This window comes from Megalobrama amblycephala, linkage group LG7 (assembly GCF_018812025.1).
Source record: "Megalobrama amblycephala isolate DHTTF-2021 linkage group LG7, ASM1881202v1, whole genome shotgun sequence".
NCBI classification, from domain to species: Eukaryota; Metazoa; Chordata; class Actinopteri; order Cypriniformes; family Xenocyprididae; genus Megalobrama; species Megalobrama amblycephala.
The window spans coordinates 56,397,734-56,417,159 of NC_063050.1; the positions used below are offsets into that span (position 1 = coordinate 56,397,734).

General features: G+C 38.4%; 1 protein-coding gene across 2 annotated transcripts in view; it reads right to left on the bottom strand.

The window, feature by feature from the left end:
• The window catches only part of zgc:152904 (uncharacterized protein LOC767777 homolog), a 299,456-nt gene that overhangs the window by 50,389 nt on the left and 229,641 nt on the right, over nucleotides 1-19,426 (bottom strand). For both annotated transcript variants that reach the window (XM_048198199.1, XM_048198198.1), the window contains exons 3-6: nucleotides 18,887-19,093; nucleotides 13,649-13,792; nucleotides 9,778-9,915; nucleotides 1,914-2,031 (exon numbers count right to left, since the gene is read on the bottom strand). In XM_048198199.1, the coding sequence (XP_048054156.1) occupies nucleotides 1,914-2,031; nucleotides 9,778-9,915; nucleotides 13,649-13,792; nucleotides 18,887-19,093 (607 nt within the window). The remainder of the gene's footprint in view (nucleotides 1-1,913; nucleotides 2,032-9,777; nucleotides 9,916-13,648; nucleotides 13,793-18,886; nucleotides 19,094-19,426) is intronic.

The following is a 19,426-nucleotide window of genomic DNA, read 5'->3' on the forward strand; positions in this document are numbered from 1 at the left end:
TTGAACATTTTATCCTGAAGCTTATTAATCAAATTAATAATGATTAACTGAAACCTGCAGGATAATGTATCTCCTGTCTCTTCAATTGAACAGCATTTAAAATCCTTGCATAAATATTCATTTGTAAATCTACAGTCTCTTTTATCGCAGCAAACCCATATGACATGATTAAAAAAGAATCTGTGATTTAAAGAGGACCTATTATGCCCCTTTCACAAGATGTAAGTCTCTATGCGTCTGTGAAGTTTCAGCTCAAAATCCCCCACAGATCATTTATTATAGCTTGTCAAATTTGCCCCTATTTGGGTGTGAGCAAAAACGTGCCGTTTTTGTGTGTGTCCCTTTAAATGCAAATGAGCTCCGCTTTCCAGAAGAGGGCGGAGCTTTCAACAGCTCAACAACAACAAAGCTGGAGAATCTCATGCAGCCAAAATGAGGATTGTCAGTAACGGTGTTCAGCCTTACGTTGTTCAAACCGGAGTCGACACTGATGGAGAGACTCAGGAAGAAGTTACAACTTTTAGATGTTTCTGAATGGTTAGTGGATAAATTGATGTAGTTGCTGTGGAGTTGATTCAACTCATCCACTAGCATGTGCCGTCATGTTCATCTTTTGTGTTGAATTGACCCTCGTTTGTGAAGCAGTCCGGTGTAAAACTACACAACACTCTACTACAACAACTCTTCCTCTTCTCTAAAGCAGCCCAACATGGCCCCGCCCCCTTTGTTGTGTGTTCTTGGGGGCGGGGTTTATGTAAATTTTAGATGTTTGCTGTAGTTCTTAAACAGAGAATTCTTTAAAAGAAAATATCTCTCTTTGCATTTAACTTTGAGCGTCGTAACTTGATGTTGTTTATGCTCAAACAGCAACATTACACACTAACTAAAGTCAAAAAAGTGAAATCATAATCAACCGCCCCTTTACGTAACTGTAATTTTGAAGTTGGAGTGAATTAAAGAGAACTTTGTTATCTGTGGTAAAAATACGTCTGATTTAATGCACTTTAATTTCAGCCATTTACAAAATTATCATGCCAATCTTTCATGGGTTTAAATCGGTGAAAACTATAATGGTGCTGCACTTTGTGCTTGACTGATCTTCTCATCAATCCCACCCAAATCAACTCTGAGACAGAATATGTCTTTATATCTCCAGACAGCAATGCGACTACATGGAGCCTGTTTCCAGCTTCTCAGATGTTTCTCCAGAGTACTTTCACATGCATTTTAACATTAACATTTGCAGTGCAACTTCTTCTAGTCCCACACAGGTCAGTGAGCAAACATTTTCACGGGCACGTTCAATTTCTCCTTCACACAAAAGAAAGATTTCAGAGAAAACCCAGAGTTTGAGCAATTCCAGCCCTCACCTGAGTTATCATGGAAGGCTTTGAACAGCTGATCAAAGCACAGATCACCTCTTCACGGCCCGACGCCACAGACCCGCTGCGATTTGCATACAGATAGAATAAATGAATCGAGGACACTGTGCCCTATATACTAGCAATGATGTCCAGCGCCCTAGATAGCACACTCACACATGCCCAACCTCTGGATCTTAAAGCTTTAGGAATAAAAAATCTGTTCAAAGAAAGTTCCCGTAAAGTTATGAAAATGTTATTTATAAATGTTCAAAATTTCCAGTTTTTTAAAAAATGTATATATTCTTGGTTATGCGAACATTCCATTTTATCATTCTGCAGACATGTTACTTTTGAATGTTCTCTGAAAAACAGTAAATAATGACTTCATTTTCATTTTTGGGTGAACTATCCCTTTAATGTTACTGGAAGAACGTTTGTTTAGAACTTTGAGAGAACCTTGCCAGAACGTCAGACAAGTTCTGCGAGTGTTCCCTGTTAGCTGTGTACCAACATTCAGAGTTTCTCTTGACAAACGTTACTGTTACCCACCAGTACCAGGTCACCTGAGGGTCGGGGGAGCCGGAGGTGATGCAGGTGAACGTCACTGACTCCTGGTAGTCGGCGGTGGCGTTGAAGGACTGCTGCGGCACTGACAGAACCGGAGGAACTGGAACAACACAAGACAGACAGTTAATCATGCATGTTTAATAGAGTCACATGTTTCTTCGTTTCTCTCTGTATGTTGAATGCAGGTAAAGTCAGTGCGAGCTTGTTTCCGCCACTGAGTAAAAAATAAAAAAGATAATTACAATGTGACAAGCAGGGCAGGCGAGAGCCGTGAGGGAACGGTGCGAGGCCGGTGACGCGAGTGATAATGACACCTGCGAGGCGTGCCGGCCTCGAGTCTCTCACTGATGTCGCTCCTCCTTTTATGCCTCCGGAGCTCCTCCGTGAGAGACTCGAGGCCAGCACGCCTCGCAGGTGACGCTCATTATCACTCGCGTCACCGGCCTCGCACCGTTCCCTCACGGCTCTCGCCCGCCCTGCTCGTCACATACAACTTTTTATCTCACAATTTTTTTTCTCGCAATTGCGAGTTTACATCTCACAATTCTCAGAATTGCGTGATATGAAGTCAGAATGGCGAGATATAAACGTAATGGCTAGTTATAAAGTCAGAATTGCACGATATGCATGTGAATTATAAACTCGCAATTTCAAATTATAGTCAGAATTGCGAGTTATAAAGTCATTACTGTGAGTCATAAAGTCATAATTGTGAGTCAAAGTCAGAATTGTGATATAAAGTCAGAATTGCGAGATATAAAGTCAGAATTGCGTGATTTAAAGTCAGAATTGCAAGATATAAAGTCAGAATTGCATGATATAAAGTTGCAACTGTAAGTTATAAAGTCAGAATTGCGTGATTTAAAGTCAGAATTGCGAGATATAAAGTCAGAATTGCGAGATATAAAGTCAGAATTGCGTGATTTAAAGTCAGAATTGCGATATATAAAGTCAGAATTGCGTGATTTAAAGTCAGAATTGCAAGTTATAAAGTCAGAATTGCGTGATTTAAAGTCAGAATTGCGAGATATAAAGTCAGAATTGCATGATATAAAGTTGCAACTGTAAGTTATAAAGTCAGAATTGCGTGATTTAAAGTCAGAATTGCGAGATATAAAGTCAGAATTGCGAGATATAAAGTCAGAATTGCGTGATTTAAAGTCAGAATTGCGATATATAAAGTCAGAATTGCGTGATTTAAAGTCAGAATTGCAAGTTATAAAGTCAGAATTGCGTGATTTAAAGTCAGAATTGCGTGATTTAAAGTCAGAATTGTGAGATATAAAGTCAGAATTGCGATATATAAAGTCAGAATTGTGTGATTTAAAGTCAGAATTGCAAGTTATAAAGTCAGAACTGCGTGATTTAAAGTCAGAATTGCGTGATTTAAAGTCAGAATTGTGAGATATAAAGTCAGAATTGTGAGATATAAAGTCAGAATTGTGAGATATAAAGACAGAATTGCGAGATATAAAGTCAGAATTGCGTGATTTAAAGTCAGAATTGCGAGATATAAAGTCAGAATTGTGAGATATAAAGTCAGAAATGCGAGTTATAAAGTCAGAATTGCATGATATAAAGTTGCAACTGTAAGTTATAAAGTCAGAATTGCGTGATTTAAAGTCAGAATTGCGAGATATAAAGTCAGAATTGCGAGATATAAAGTCAGAATTGCGTGATATGAAGTCAGAATGGCGATATATAAACGTAATGGCTAGTTATAAAGTCAGAATTGCACGATATGCATGTGAATTATAAACTCGCAATTTCAAATTATAGTCAGAATTGCGAGTTATAAAGTCATTACTGTGAGTCATAAAGTCATAATTGTGAGTCAAAGTCAGAATTGTGATATAAAGTCAGAATTGCGAGATATAAAGTCAGAATTGCGTGATTTAAAGTCAGAATTGCGAGATATAAAGTCAGAATTGCGAGATATAAAGTCAGAATTGCGAGATTTAAAGTCAGAATTGCGAGATATAAAGTCAGAAATGCGAGTTATAAAGTCAGAATTGCATGATATAAAGTTGCAACTGTAAGTTATAAAGTCAGAATTGCGTGATTTAAAGTCAGAATTGCGAGATATAAAGTCAGAATTGCGAGATATAAAGTCAGAATTGCGTGATTTAAAGTCAGAATTGCGATATATAAAGTCAGAATTGCGTGATTTAAAGTCAGAATTGCAAGTTATAAAGTCAGAATTGCGTGATTTAAAGTCAGAATTGCGTGATTTAAAGTCAGAATTGTGAGATATAAAGTCAGAATTGTGAGATATAAAGTCAGAATTGCGATATATAAAGTCAGAATTGTGTGATTTAAAGTCAGAATTGCAAGTTATAAAGTCAGAATTGCGTGATTTAAAGTCAGAATTGCGTGATTTAAAGTCAGAATTGTGAGATATAAAGTCAGAATTGCGATATATAAAGTCAGAATTGCGTGATTTAAAGTCAGAATTGTGAGATATAAAGTCAGAATTGTGAGATATAAAGTCAGAATTGCGAGATATAAAGTCAGAATTGCGAGATATAAAGTCAGAATTGCGTGATTTAAAGTCAGAATTGCGAGATATAAAGTCAGAATTGCGAGATATAAAGTCAGAAATGCGAGTTATAAAGTCAGAATTGCATGATATAAAGTTGCAACTGTAAGTTATAAAGTCAGAATTGCGTGATTTAAAGTCAGAATTGCGAGATATAAAGTCAGAATTGCGATATATAAAGTCAGAATTGCGTGATTTAAAGTCAGAATTGCGATATATAAAGTCAGAATTGCGTGATTTAAAGTCAGAATTGCAAGTTATAAAGTCAGAATTGCGTGATTTAAAGTCAGAATTGCGTGATTTAAAGTCAGAATTGTGAGATATAAAGTCAGAATTGTGAGATATAAAGTCAGAATTGCGATATATAAAGTCAGAATTGCGTGATTTAAAGTCAGAATTGTGAGATATAAAGTCAGAATTGCGAGATATAAAGTCAGAATTGCGTGATTTAAAGTCAGAATTGCAAGTTATAAAGTCAGAATTGTGTGATTTAAAGTCAGAATTGCGTGATTTAAAGTCAGAATTGTGAGATATAAAGTCAGAATTGCGAGATTTAAAGTCAGAATTGTGAGTTATAAAGTCAGACTTGCGAGTTATAAACTTTTTGAGAAAAAAGTGAAATTTTTTTTTTTTTTTAGAACTGGACTTTATGACACAATTGTGAGAAACAAAGTCAGAATTGCGAGTTTATATCAAGTCAGAACTGCGATATGTAAACTCACAATTGTGAGGGAAAAAAAGTCAGAATTGTGAGATAAAAGCTGAAATTATCTTTTTAAATGTTATATATATATATATATATATATATATATATATATACACCAAATTAAACCAAATAAATTGTTTTCTACTAAACTTTGTCTCCTGTCTGTAATTAAGCTCATTTAACTATCAAACACTGTTGCAGCAAACCACGTCAGCCGTTTCTTTACATTCTCTCTGCAGTTTGATTTCCCTTTAATTTCCCAAAGTAATGTCCTTATTTCAAAACAACTTTGTTTCATGTCAGTCTGATGAGCCGAATCCATCTGATGTGATGATTTAAGAGAATAAAACAGACCTCAACAACGTTTCTCGCCGCCCACTGCAGTCAAGCAGAATCATTATTCGCTGCTCTGTGATTTGCTCCCTGTTAGAATTCGCCTGAGTTCAAAGAGGTTGAAATGACTCGTTTTTTTTATTTTGGTGATGTGTATCAGTGAAGGACATCTCAGTGACATTTCCTTTTAAAGGATCAAGCAGACGCGGAGAGAAGTTGCCGATTCGACCCCTGTCTGCGCTCAAACCGCTCCTCTGATGATGAAAGTCAGGGTTAAGGGCGCGGAAAGAGCACGCTAGTGCACGTCTGCATGCTAATCATCGTCGTAGATGTATTCCACATACACAAATGTACAAGATAGTTAGAAGAAACTGAGACGGAACAAACAAGGAAACAGAACAAAGACAAAGCACTTCGCAAGTAATTGCTCAATTATGTGGAGAAACCCTGCTGAAAACACAAGCTCAGAATGTCACAAATGCTGCTGCTGGTTACGTGCTCAACGTGCTCAAGACATGCTGGTTAAGCTAGTAAAGAAGCGTGGCGGAGACAAGCACAACATCATCAAAAAACACAACATGTGACAGCTTGCAAGATGGTTGTCTAGTTGTTCAACAATCGACTTGATGTCAAACTATTGTTTTTTGTCTTTTTTTAACTAACCCTAACTTAATATTAATTATTAAAGTGATGCTGTACTTGAATTTAAGATGTAACTTTACTTCTGTTATACTGTTTGTGCCTAAAAATGCTCTGCGATGTTGCATGCTGTTAAAGTGTCTATATTTATTTAAATGCATTTATGTTATATAAAATATATCCATATACATTCATTAGTAATGATGCTATAAATGAATTTAGAAACATAACTTTGATTCTGTTATACTCTTTGCATGCTAAACCGTATAAAAAATGTGGCTCCTGTAAATATTGTCTTCAACAAAACATATCGGTTGAATAACACAACCACCAATCATATTTCTCTCAAAGAGTCTCTATAATCTTCCAAACTAGCCTCAAACAGATGGCGCGCATATGCAAAATGACCACGTTAATTCAATAAGGAAGGTCAAAGCAGGAGGGGGCATTTCATTATAACAGCGGATGGCGTTCCAACACACCGTTACGATCCACTGCAGCTCAGCCAAGGCTGGGAATAAATCTAGGGGAAAATTCTGGATTCAATCTCTGGTCTTGGACACGAGACTCAGGCGTTGTTGCTTTCTAGTCAGCGCTTGCTAAGTGATTTAAGCAGCAGGTTGTTCTGTTGCCGTGGCAGACGGTGCTTGCCATGTCTTCGGGATAATAGGATGCGCCTCATTGAGCGAGCTTATTGGATCTTCCTGAGAGCTATAAGTGGTGATGCTAAATTGAATGCAATACACTTTTTTTCTTCCTTGCATGTTATTACATCAGTTTAAAGAAGTATGAGTTGTGCAAATACTATTGTGTCCGTTCAGGCAGAGCTCGACGCTATCAAATCCTGACGACGGCTCATTTCGCGGAACAAGGTAAATGAATGAGTTCAAAAGACAGGCGGGATTTTGTGAAGGGTTCGCAAAGATAAGGTCGTCGTTTACTTGTGAGTCACGGAAGCTTGAAGAGTATGTTAATTGAAACATTTAGTCACAAATCTAGTCAGCAGAAAATTGAGTGTAAAGACGCTGAGATGATAAACTATGTGTGGGTTTGTAATGTGAAACGCCCATTTTAGTCTGAACATGAAAAGACCAGCATGACGGTCTTAAATGGTCTCTTCAGGCTGGTTTATGTTGGTTAACAGGGATGTAACCATCATAGACATATCTTAACCGGCAAAACCTATCATCTAGCCTGGTCTGATAAAGCTGGTTGACCAAGGAAGTCTTGCTGGTTAGGCTAGTTTAGCAGTCTAAAACCAAAAACACAATAATCAGCTATGCTTTGTGTAACCGGTTCTACTCACCCACTCCAAGCCGGAGTCAAACCGTGGTCTCTGGTGTGGGAGTTGGGCGCTCTAACAAGGACACTAAAGACTGCAGCCTCTAGAGTGCCTCTTGACATCAGGGAAGTGAGGTTTACATGCACAGCTTTTACTGGCCTACAACAGTTACACTCACCCCCCTAAACCTCACTCCCATCCGGGTCACCGCACCAATTTAACCCCTCCTGTTCAAACTGCCCGCTCTAAGTGGGACTTGAACCCGGGTCCACCGGCATGGTAGTCGGCTGCTCTAACAAGGATGCTAAAGACTGCAGCCTCTAGAGTGCCTCTTGACATCAGAAGAGTGAAGATTACACGCACAGCTCTTACTGGCCTACACCAATTACACTCACCCCCCTTAACCTCATTCCCATCTGGGTCACGACACCAATGTAACCCTTCCTGTTCGAACAGCCTGCTCTAAGTGGGACTTATACCCAGGTCCGCCGACGTGGTAGTTGGACGCACTAACAAGGAGGCTAATGACTCGATCTCTAGCGTCAGACGCTAGAGCGCCTCTTGAGATCAAGGGAATGAGGTTTACATGCACAGCTCTTACTGGCCTACACCAATTACACTCACCCCCCTAAACCTCACTCCCATCCGGGTCACCGCACCAATTTAACCCCTCCTGTTCAAACTGGCCGCTCTAAGTGGGACTTGAACCCGGGTCTGCTGGCATTGAAGTTGGGCGCTCTAACAAGGAGGCTAAAGACCGCAGCCTCTAGAGCGCCTCTTGACATCAGGGAAGTGAGGTTTACATGCACAGCTCTTACTGGCCTACTCACCCCCCTTAACCTCATTCCCATCCGGGTCAAGCCACCAATGTAACACCCCCTGTTCGAACAGCCTGCTCTAAGTGGGACTTAAACCCAGGTCCGCCGACGTGGTAGTTGGACGCACTAACAAGGAGGCTAAAGACCGCAGCTGCTAGACCGCCTCTTGACATCAGAAGAGTGAAGATTACATGCACAGCTCTTACTGGCCTACACCAATTACACTCACTCCCCTAAACCTCACTCCCATCTGGGTCACCGCACCAATTTAAACCCTCCTGTTCAAACTGCCCACTCTAAGCAGGACTTGAACCCGGGTCTGCTGGCATGGGATTCGGGCGCTCTAACAGGGAGGCTAAAGACCGCAGTCTCTGACGCTAGAGCGCCTCTTGAGATCAAGGGAATGAGGTTTACATGCACAGCTCTTACTGGCCTACTCTGTGGTTAACAGGTAGAGGTAGACAGTGGTCCTGTCATGTGAGGAAGATCCATTTAGATCTGTTCTTATGGATAGATCCCTCTAGATCCACTCTGACGGACAACAACAACAACAACAAAAACTCCCTGAAACTTCCTAGCTCTTCCATCCAGATAGCAAGTTTTTACTGTTATTTCTATTCATTATGTTCTATTTTTCTTCTTCTTTTTTTATGTAAAACACTTTGAATTACCATTGTGTATGGAATGTGCTATACAAATAAAATTGCCTTGCCTTGCCTTGCCTTACTCACCCCCCTTAACCTCCCCTAAACCTCATTCCGGGTCGCATCCGGGTCACGGCACCAAATGTAACCAGTTCTACTGAGCTCCATGGAGTATATAATGAGTTTGGAAATTTCAGAGAAATTCTTAATTAATGCACTACAGTTTAACTAAACCCATTAGATTTTAGTTGACTAAATCTACTGTAGATTTACCCCCGGTTTCACAGACAAGGCTTAAGCTAGTCCTAGACTAAAATACATGTTTGAACTGTTTTAACTGAAAGCAACTTGCACTGACAGATCTTAAAATATGTCAGTGTCATTGTTTTGTCTCAAGATGCACACCAGTAATGTGTTTTTCTAGTGAAAGTTTATAAAAGCTACTTAAATGCCTTAATTAAACTAAGGCCTAATCCTGGCTTAGGCTAGCCCTGTCTGTGAAACCGGGCCTTAGTTGACTAAAACTAGACTAAAACTAAATGGCATTTTAGTGAAAAGACTACGACTAAAACTAAATCAAAATTTGCTGTAAAAATTAACACTGGTCAGCAGCAATTTTTCATGCAAGTATTGGTACAGTTTGGTCTAACTGAAACAAAAATGCTTGATGTATTCTGCTACTTGAAACGTTTTTTTTTTAACGATATATGACACAAGTCTATCTGTTATGTACAATGATTCTTGACTGTTATGTACAATGGTTCTTAACTGTGAGTCGATAAGCTACAGTGTGACACTGAAACACTCGTATAGTCGAGCGCTATGCGGTTACTGAGCTGTCCAGAGCTCAGTGAGGAAGAGCACACATGTAACAACAGCTCTTACCGTTCACCAGCACCACAATGTCCCTGAAATCGATCTCTCCTCGGGCCTCCACACGTGCCTCACAGCGATACACGCCCTCGTCGGCTTTGCTCACTCTCAGGATCTGCAGGTTGTTGCTGGGAAGCACTTGAAATCTGCCTTCAGGAAGAGAGAAACACAGACATCAAAACTAATATCTGTGAGTGTGAGTGGAGCATGCCTCACCATACTGGTTGCCGGGGTGTTGCTATGTGATTGCTACATTGTTCTCTGCACTACAGTTGCTAGGGTGATCCAGGTGGCTGCTATGGTGTTGCTAGTGTGTTCTTAGTATTTGTCAACATGTTGCTATGCAGTGGCTAGGGTGTTATGAGTCATTGCTAGTGTGTTGCTAGGTGGTTGCTAGGGTATTTAGAATGTTTACCAAAGTGTCACTATGCAGTTGCTAAAGTGATCTTAGTGTTTGCCAACATGTTGCTATGCAGTGGCTAGGGTGTTCTGAGTCATTGCTAGTTTGTTGCTATGTGGTTGCTAGGGTATTTAGAATGTTTACCAACGTGTCGCTATGCAGTTGTTAGTGTGTTCTGAGTGGTTGCCAACATATTGTTATGCATTTGTTATGTGGCTGTTTTGAGTGGTCGCTAGTGTGTTGCTATGCAGTTGCTGGTGTGTTCCAGCTGGTTGCCAACATGTCACTATGCAGTTGCTAGGGTATTCTGAGTGGTTGCCAACATATTGCTATGCGTTTGCTATGTGGCTGTTTTGAGTGGTTGCTAGTGTGTTGCTATGCAGTTGCTAGGGGGTGTTCTGAGTGTTTGTCAATGTGTTGCTATGTGTTGCTGGTTTTTCAGTGTTTGCTGACATGTTGCTATGCAGTTTCTGGGGTGATCCAAGTGGTTGCTAGTGTGTTGCTATGCAATTCCCAAAGTGTTCTAAGCATTTGCCACCATGTTGCTATGCAGCTGATGGGGTTTTCCGAGTGTTTGCTAGTGTGTTGCTATGCAGTTGTCAGAATACTTTGTGTCTTTGTCAACATGTTGCTATGCAGTTGCTAGGGTGTTCTAAGCATTTGTTTGTGTGTTGCCAAGCAGCTGTTGGGATGTTCCAGGTGGTTGCTTGTGTGTTGCTATGCAGTTGCTTGGGTGTTCTGAGTGTTTGCTAGTGTGTTGCTATGCAACTGCTGTGGTGTTCAAGGTGGTTGCTTGTGTGTTGCTTTTCAGTTGCTAGGGTCTTATGAGTGTTTGCCACCATGTTGCAATGCAGTTGCCAAGGTGTTCTGAGCATTTACCAACATGTTGCTATGCAGTTGCTGTGGTATTCTGAGTGTTTACCACCATGTTGCTAAGCAGCTGCTGGGGTGTTCCAGGTGGTCACTGATGTGTTGCTATGCAGATGCCAGAATATTCTGTATCTTAGCAACATGTTGCTACACAGTTGATAGGGTGTTCAAGGTGGTTGCTAGTGTGTTGCTATGCAGTTGCCAAGGTGTTCTGAGCATTTACCAACATGTTGCTATGCAGTTGCTGGGGTGTTCCAGGTGGTTGCTAGTGTGTTGTTATGCAGGTGTGTTGCTATGCAGTTGCCAGGGTGTTCTGAGTTATTGCCAACATGTTGCTATGCAGTTGCTGGGGTGTTCCAAGTGGTTGCTAGTGTTTTGCTATGCAGTTGCCAGGGTGTTTTGAGACTTTGCCAACATTTTGCTATACAGTTGCTGTGGTGTTCCAAGTGGTTGCTAATGTGTTGCTATGCAGTTGCCAAGGTGTTATGAGTGTTTTCCACCATGTTGCTATGCAGTTTCTTTGGTATTCCAGGTAGTTGCTAGTCTGTTGCTATGCAGTTGCTAAGGTGTTCTGAGTGGTTCATATGCTGTTGCTATGGTGTTCTAGTATACAGTAACACACAGTCTGACACAGACAGTCCTATATGACACAAACTGCATGAGTTTAATCGTACAAGTTACATGCTGAAATGTTCAGACACTAATCTTTGAGCAAATGGCACTAATAAAAAAATAAATTGTGTCTGTGCCAAAGAGCCCTTCAGACCTCTTGGATTCTTTGGATTGATCACTAAACTAAAAAAACAGACATAAGGTTTTTAAGAGAAATTAAAGTCATTCTGTTATGTTTAAAGCCTTTGACAGAAATATAGTCCTGTGTGCGGTGAAATGAAAAAAACGCAGAGGATTTAATCAACAGACTCCTTTTTCATCTGAGCACAATAATAGGAAAATATTATCATCAATCCTCAAAATGACTTCTGCTTCCATTTCAAGGACATTTGCTAAATGTCCTTTCTTTTGCTTCTGTCATCCCTCGCCGATAAACACACACCTTTTCTTTTCTCATCCAGGAGAGACATTTATAACCGGCTCCCTAATTAGAATAAAAATAATCAAATCTCCATCTTTTAATCTCCCAGGCTGGAAAGTGCAGATAACTTGTCAAAGTTCTGCCTTTGAATTCCAATTAAGGCTTTGACACCTAAAATGTAGATAGAAGTTTTTATTCTTCAGAAGAGAACTTTACTGAATCCAGACAATGATTGTGGTTTATTGTTTTAGCATTTCAAACCCAACAAACACCTTTTCATAAAATGTTGACATTGCAAAGAGTTTGTGAATCTTTCTGTGCAATAAACGACTGTTCTCTTTATTTGTGAGTCACTTTGGATAAACGAGTCTGCTAAATGATTAAATGTAAATGACACTTGTTATATATTCTTATTAGTGCTTTCAAAGCGATTAATCACGATTAATCACATCTAACATAAAAGTTTGTATATATTTGTGTGTATGTATATATTTATACACATTACATATTTACAAACTTTTATGTTAGATGCGATTAATCACGATTAATCTACTATCTACTTAAAGACATTTATACGTCATTTATACGTTATATGTCAAGAGTCATTTTCTCTTCAACTTGCTTTACTCTTAGAATAGTTAAACAGTAAATCAAGTTGAAGATAAAAAGATTCAAAGAGAATAGTCTACTTACCCTAAAGTCCCAATAGATGAACCTAAATAAAATATCTGTACAGCAATTACAAAGAATTATAGGTCCAAAAACAAAACATCATCAAAACGAAATACAGTACTATGGGTTTTTGGAACATGTACCACAGTAATTCCATGGTATTCTCTGAAATACTTTAAAGTATTGAGTATGATAATCATAAAGTACCATATTATACCATAGTGCTGTTCATTTTGTTTTGTTTTGTAGAATCTTTTTACTTCATCGAAATGGTCCAAAACTTGGTAAAGGTTTTGGCACTTGCTATGTGAACACATACACACAAAAATCATAGACATGATTCAAAAAGGTTAAATGGTCCTGAAAAAATAGTCACACGGTCAAAAATGAGTGCATTGGAAATGAATGGGAAATTAATTTCATCTAGTGGAAACGTTTGGTACTGCACCCAAACAAAATCTGACTGAAAGCTCATTTTTTGAGATATCAACCTCAAATTTGGAGCACAGCTTGTTTAGATGTATGGCTTTAATTTTAAAACAGATTTAGAGTAAAACATGTTTAAAATAATAAACGTTAACTTCTATAACTTTATTTTTTTTTAGTCTCAACTTTTTTTACTTTTCACTTCAGCATGTGTCTTCTTTAAAAAGTGATGAAACTTAAGTTTGTGATCCAAAGCATTCAAGATTTTAAGTTGGAAGTTTAATTTTCAGGTCTATGCTCCAAAAGTGATTAAAAGGTAATAAATGGATCATAACTATTCCATAAATATAATTTAGTACCATAAAATCCCCTAAAAATACAAAATATTAAATAAACAACATTATCAAACTAAAATATAGTACATTAATTTAATTGCCAAGCAAGCAGCACCAGAGGGTTAAATGAATCGTCTCAGTTCTTACTGTTCGGTTCGGACGTGATTTCTCTGTTCTTGTAGAACCAGGACACGGCTGGCACAGGTGAACTGATGACATCACAGATGACCTCAGCGTCCTCGGCCTGACGAAACTCCTGCGGCGTCTTCACCTCGCGGAACGTCAACTTCTCTGTGACCAAACAAACACAACAACATAAAAGATCCCATTAATCTCACATGTGCCTCCTGTACAGAAGAGATCTCAACAACCCGAAAACAAATCCTGCAATTACAAGTCAGAGATACTGAAACTAAAACCATAGAAACACTTTAGTTTTAGTTACCTATTTGCACTGACATTTACCTCTATGAAAACAAGCTCGATTTCTTTAAAAACTCAAAGTCACGAAAATAATGAATCAAGCTGTTTCACTGGCTGATCAAAATGAACATTTTTTGTCCCTGTCCCTGCATGCTTTGAATGTGATGGCATTCATCCTCTCAGTTATTCCAAAAGTGTGCTTGTAAACAGACAGAATCTCTCTCGCTGTAGAATGAAATCATTTTCTATTCTGAATCTCATAATTTGGCGTGAGCTGTGAGGTCAGGGCAGAGCGGCGCACTGGGACTTGTTTCTACATGGCGACTATTACACAGATTTACTCAGCGTTTACCCTCATTGACCCACTGAACATTCTGAAGATCTGGCTTCATTTCAGCGCGAGGACGCTGTGTAGAATACGGTCCAAACAGACCGCACTGAAGGTCATCTGACAGAAATCACTCAATCTTTTCACTTCTGAGAAAAGGAAACCATCTTGTTGATGAATGTAGATTTAGACAAAAACAAAATGTGATGAAAGTGATTTGCTTTTCATTTTCTGTGTGTGTCGACCTTCATAATATATAATATATAGTACCATTTGGCCTGGATGACAACAACACTGAGCGAGTTAGTGAAGTTAACTCACTCATCCAAACTTCATGGATAATGACATCTCATTCTGTCCAAAAGGACTACAAATTTATCATAGCAATTTATCATAAGAGCCAGCAGCCCAGCTAACAGTGAACATTCTCAGAACTTTAGCTAATGTTCTGGCAAGGTTCTCTTAAAGTTATGAACAAACGTTTGTTCAAAGTATAATGTTCATCACGGAGCATTTTTTTTTTCTGAAATGTTTTAGTTGGACATTTGTCTAATTTTTTTTCAATGTTACTACTTGTTTTAGAACATTCAGAGAATCATGCGGACGATTTACTATTTCATTCCCTTGATTTGCTAAGTCATGTGCATGATTTACTATTTCGTTCCATCGATTTGCTAAATGATGTGCACAATTTACTATTTCATTCGATCGATTTATCACGATTAATGTTAAATCGATTAATGAATTCCATGCGATTTGCTAAATCTTGCGCCTGATTTACTATTCCATTCGATCGATTTATCTATTTTGTTCCATCGATTTGCTAAATCGTGTGCAGGATTTACTATTTCGTTCCATTGATTTATCTATTTTGTTCCATCGATTTGCTAAATCGTGTGCACAATTTACTATTTCATTCGATCGATTTATCACGATTAATGTTAAATCGATTAATGAATTCCATGCGATTTGCTAAATCTTGCGCCTGATTTACTATTCCATTCGTTTGATTTATCTATTTTGTTCCATCGATTTGCTAAAGCGTGCGCACAATTTACTATTTCATTCGATCGAATTATCTATTTTGTTCCATCGATTTGCTAAATAATGTGCACAATTTACTATTTCATTCGATCGATTTATCACGATTAATGTTAAATCGATTAACGAATTCCATGCGATTTGCTAAATCGTGCGCCTGATTTACTATTCCATTCGATCGATTTATCTATTTTGTTCCATCGATTTGCTAAAGCGTGCGCACAGGATTTACTATTTCATTCGATTGATTTATCTATTTTGTTCCATCGATTTGCTAAATAATGTGCACAATTTACTATTTCATTCGATCGATTTATCACGATTAATGTTAAATCGATTAACAAATTCCATGCGATTTGCTAAATCGTGCGCCTGATTTACTATTCCATTCGATCGATTTATCTATTTTGTTCCATCGATTTGCTAAATCGTGTGCACAATTTACTATTTCATTCGATCGATTTATCACGATTAATGTTAAATCGATTAACGAATTCCATGCGATTTGCTAAATCGTGCGCCTGATTTACTATTCCATTCGATCGATTTATCTATTTTGTTCCATCGATTTGCTAAATCGTGTGCAGGATTTACTATTTCGTTCCATTGATTTATCTATTTTGTTCCATCGATTTGCTAAATCGTGTGCACAATTTACTATTTCATTCGATCGATTTATCACGATTAATGTTAAATCGATTAACGAATTCCATGCGATTTGCTAAATCGTGCGCCTGATTTACTATTCCATTCGATCGATTTATCTATTTTGTTCCATCGATTTGCTAAATCGTGTGCACAATTTACTATTTCGTTCCATTGATTTATCTATTTTGTTCCATCGATTTGCTAAATCGTGTGCACAATTTACTATTTTATTCGATCGATTTATCACGATTAATGTTAAATCGATTATTGAATTCCATGCGATTTGCTAAATCGTGCGCCTGATTTACTATTCCATTCGATCGATTTATCTATTTTGTTCCATCGATTTGCTAAATCGTGTGCAGGATTTACTATTTCGTTCCATTGATTTATCTATTTTGTTCCATCGATTTGCTAAATTGTGTGCACAATTTACTATTTCATTCGATCGATTTATCACGATTAATGTTAAATCGATTAATGAATTCCATGCGATTTGCTAAATCGTGCGCACGATTTACTATTTCATTTGATCGATTTGCTAAATCGTGCGCACGATTTACTATTTCGTTCGACCGATTTATCTATTTCGTTCCATCTATTTGCTAAATCGTGCGCACAATTTACTATTTCGTTCCCTCGATTTATAAATCGTGCACACGATTTACTGTTTGGTTCCCTTGATTTGCTAAATTGTATGCATGATTAACAAATTTTTTCCCTCAATTTATAAATCGTGCACACGATTTACTGTTTGGTTCCCTCAATTTGCTAAATCATGCGCACAATTTACTATTTCATTCGATCGATTTATCACGATTAATGTTAAATCGATTAATGAATTCCATGCGATTTGCTAAATTGTGCGCCTGATTTACTATTTCATTTGATCGATTTGCTAAATTGTGTGCACAATTTACTATTTCATTTGATCGATTTGCTAAATTGTGCGCACGATTTACTATTTCATTTGATCGATTTGCTAAATTGTGCGCACGATTTACTATTTCGTTTGATCGATTTGCTAAATTGCGCGCACGATTTACTATTTCATTTGATCGATTTGCTAAATTGTGCGCACAATTTACTATTTCATTTGATCGATTTGCTAAATTGTGTGCACGATTTACTATTTCGTTCGATCGATTTATCTATTTTGTTCCATCTATTTGCTAAATCGTGCGCACAATTTATAATTTTGTTCCCTCCATTTGCTAAATCGTGCGCACAATTTACTAATTTGTTCCATTTATTTGCTAAATCGCATGCACAATTTACTATTTCGTTCCCTCGATTTATAAATCGTGCACACGATTTACTGTTTGGTTCCCTTGATTTGCTAAATTGTATGCATGATTAACAAATTTGTTCCCTCAATTTGCTAAATTGTGCGCATGATTTACTGTTTCGTTCCCTCGATTTGCTAAATTATGTGCACAATTTACTAATTCGTTCCCTCGATTTATAAATCGTGCACATGATTTACTATTTCGTTCCATCGATTTGCTAAATCGTGCGTACAATTTACTATTTCGTTCGATCGATTTATCCATTTCGTTCCATCTATTTGCTAAATCGTGTGCACGATTTACAATTTTGTTCCCTCGATTTGCTAAATCGTGCGCACGATTTATCTGACTATTTTTTTCCTGAATGTCACTTGCGAGGCCCCATATGCTCTTTATATATTTTATATTTACAGTAAGTATAAAACTTGCTTAAAAGGGCTATATGTAGAATTCAGAAACCCTTGTCGACGCCGGTGGCCATTAAGTGAACTGCAGCAGCAACTTATTACTCGTGTTCACACTCGTGCACATTTAACGCACAAAAGGGTCTGAAAGTGATTCAAAGCCCCGATATACTCAGAGAATGTCTTTTTCATTCTTTGCTTATAAGTTAAAAGAAGTTGCAAACACCTGTGCAGCGATATACTGTTAACGAACATCCTGACGCCGTTCACACTGCTGAGAGCGGCGTTTAGATGATTATGTGATTATGTGCTGCGCGCTTTCCTCTCAATAACAAAATAAACACAACAAAAATGACAGCGCTTTTGATTTTCCCGGCAAAACCGTCCCGAGTCCTTTACATAAACATCAGCCGACAGGCTTTCATAAACGACCTAGGAAGTCAGGAAAGGTCTAGTTTTCTAAAGTTTGTTACAAGCTGTTCACACATTGGCAATAAAAAAAATGATTAATACATCAACATTCTTACATATAACCCCTTTATAATAAAACACTGAGTATCTTTTAAAGGTTTGATGTCATTAACCTAAGCAGATCCAGTCTAGTTATTCCAAAAAAAGCACTCATTGCACCAGTCTTGTACTGTAAAATGCCTCTGGAGGCTAAAGCCAGCTTTAACCTACCAATTTTTTTTACAATAATTACAGTCTGTCTGTGAATGAGTCTGAAAATAAGACTACTTTCGCTTCTACATGCAAGTAGAGCTATCTGCTACAGTATGTAACGCTATTCCGTCTTAAATGAATTCTTAAATGAAAATTGGCCAAGCTCTGACTGATCTGAAGACATTTAACCTCACATATTTTGGCTAATTTCCTCCATCTCAGATGAAATCGTGCTTTGAAGAAGAGCTGCACAGGGGAAAGGTGTGTGGCTTTGGTTGCGGCAGATCAGAATTATCACAAGGTTTCTTCTGGAGTGTCATGTCAATGTGTCAAGCTTCATTTAAATTCAGTGTTAATATGCCTCAATATCAATAAAACCGACATAAAACTCGCTTGCCGTGAGGTGAAGAAGCTCAACTCAGCCAAGGAACACCACAACCAAAAATTATATATTATATTATATATCTGAGATTTTTTAAAATTACCTTTTTACATTCATCAAATACATCTCATTAACATTACGTTACCGTCCCTCCATCATGATCTTGACTAAGTAAATGATTATAGACACTCATGTTAATTGACTTACGGTAAATCTCCAGCACCACCGTGGCCTCCTGGGTCTGTCCTTTGGCGTCCACAGCCTGGCATCGGTATATCCCAGCATCCTCGATGATGGCATTGTAGATGGTTAGCCTGGACCGCGCGCCCTCTGTTTGAACGATCACTCTCTGGTTTGAGATGATACGCTCGCCTTGAGGACTGAACCAGTTTATGCTGAGCAGCTCACCAATGGCTAAAGAAGACATAAAACCAAAGTGTTTGCATCAGTCTTCATTAATGCAATGAGAAACCTTGTTCAAAATATTTCCAATACATGCAACATCTCCTCAAACTCTCAGATGCAGCCGTCTCACTTGGTTTTACACTCGCTGTAATTTGCGACAGCTCTTTAGCTCTGGCAGCCAATGACTTTAACGAGAGGCCACATGGAGAATTAGAGAGCGCCATATGCAAACTCCAGGTGCTCTCGTCTGTAAAGCTGAAGGTCATAAAGCAGCCGCGTGGGAGGCGATATTTCTGGCCCTCTGCAATCAGAAGGGCCTGAACTCTCGAACCTCCCCGCGAG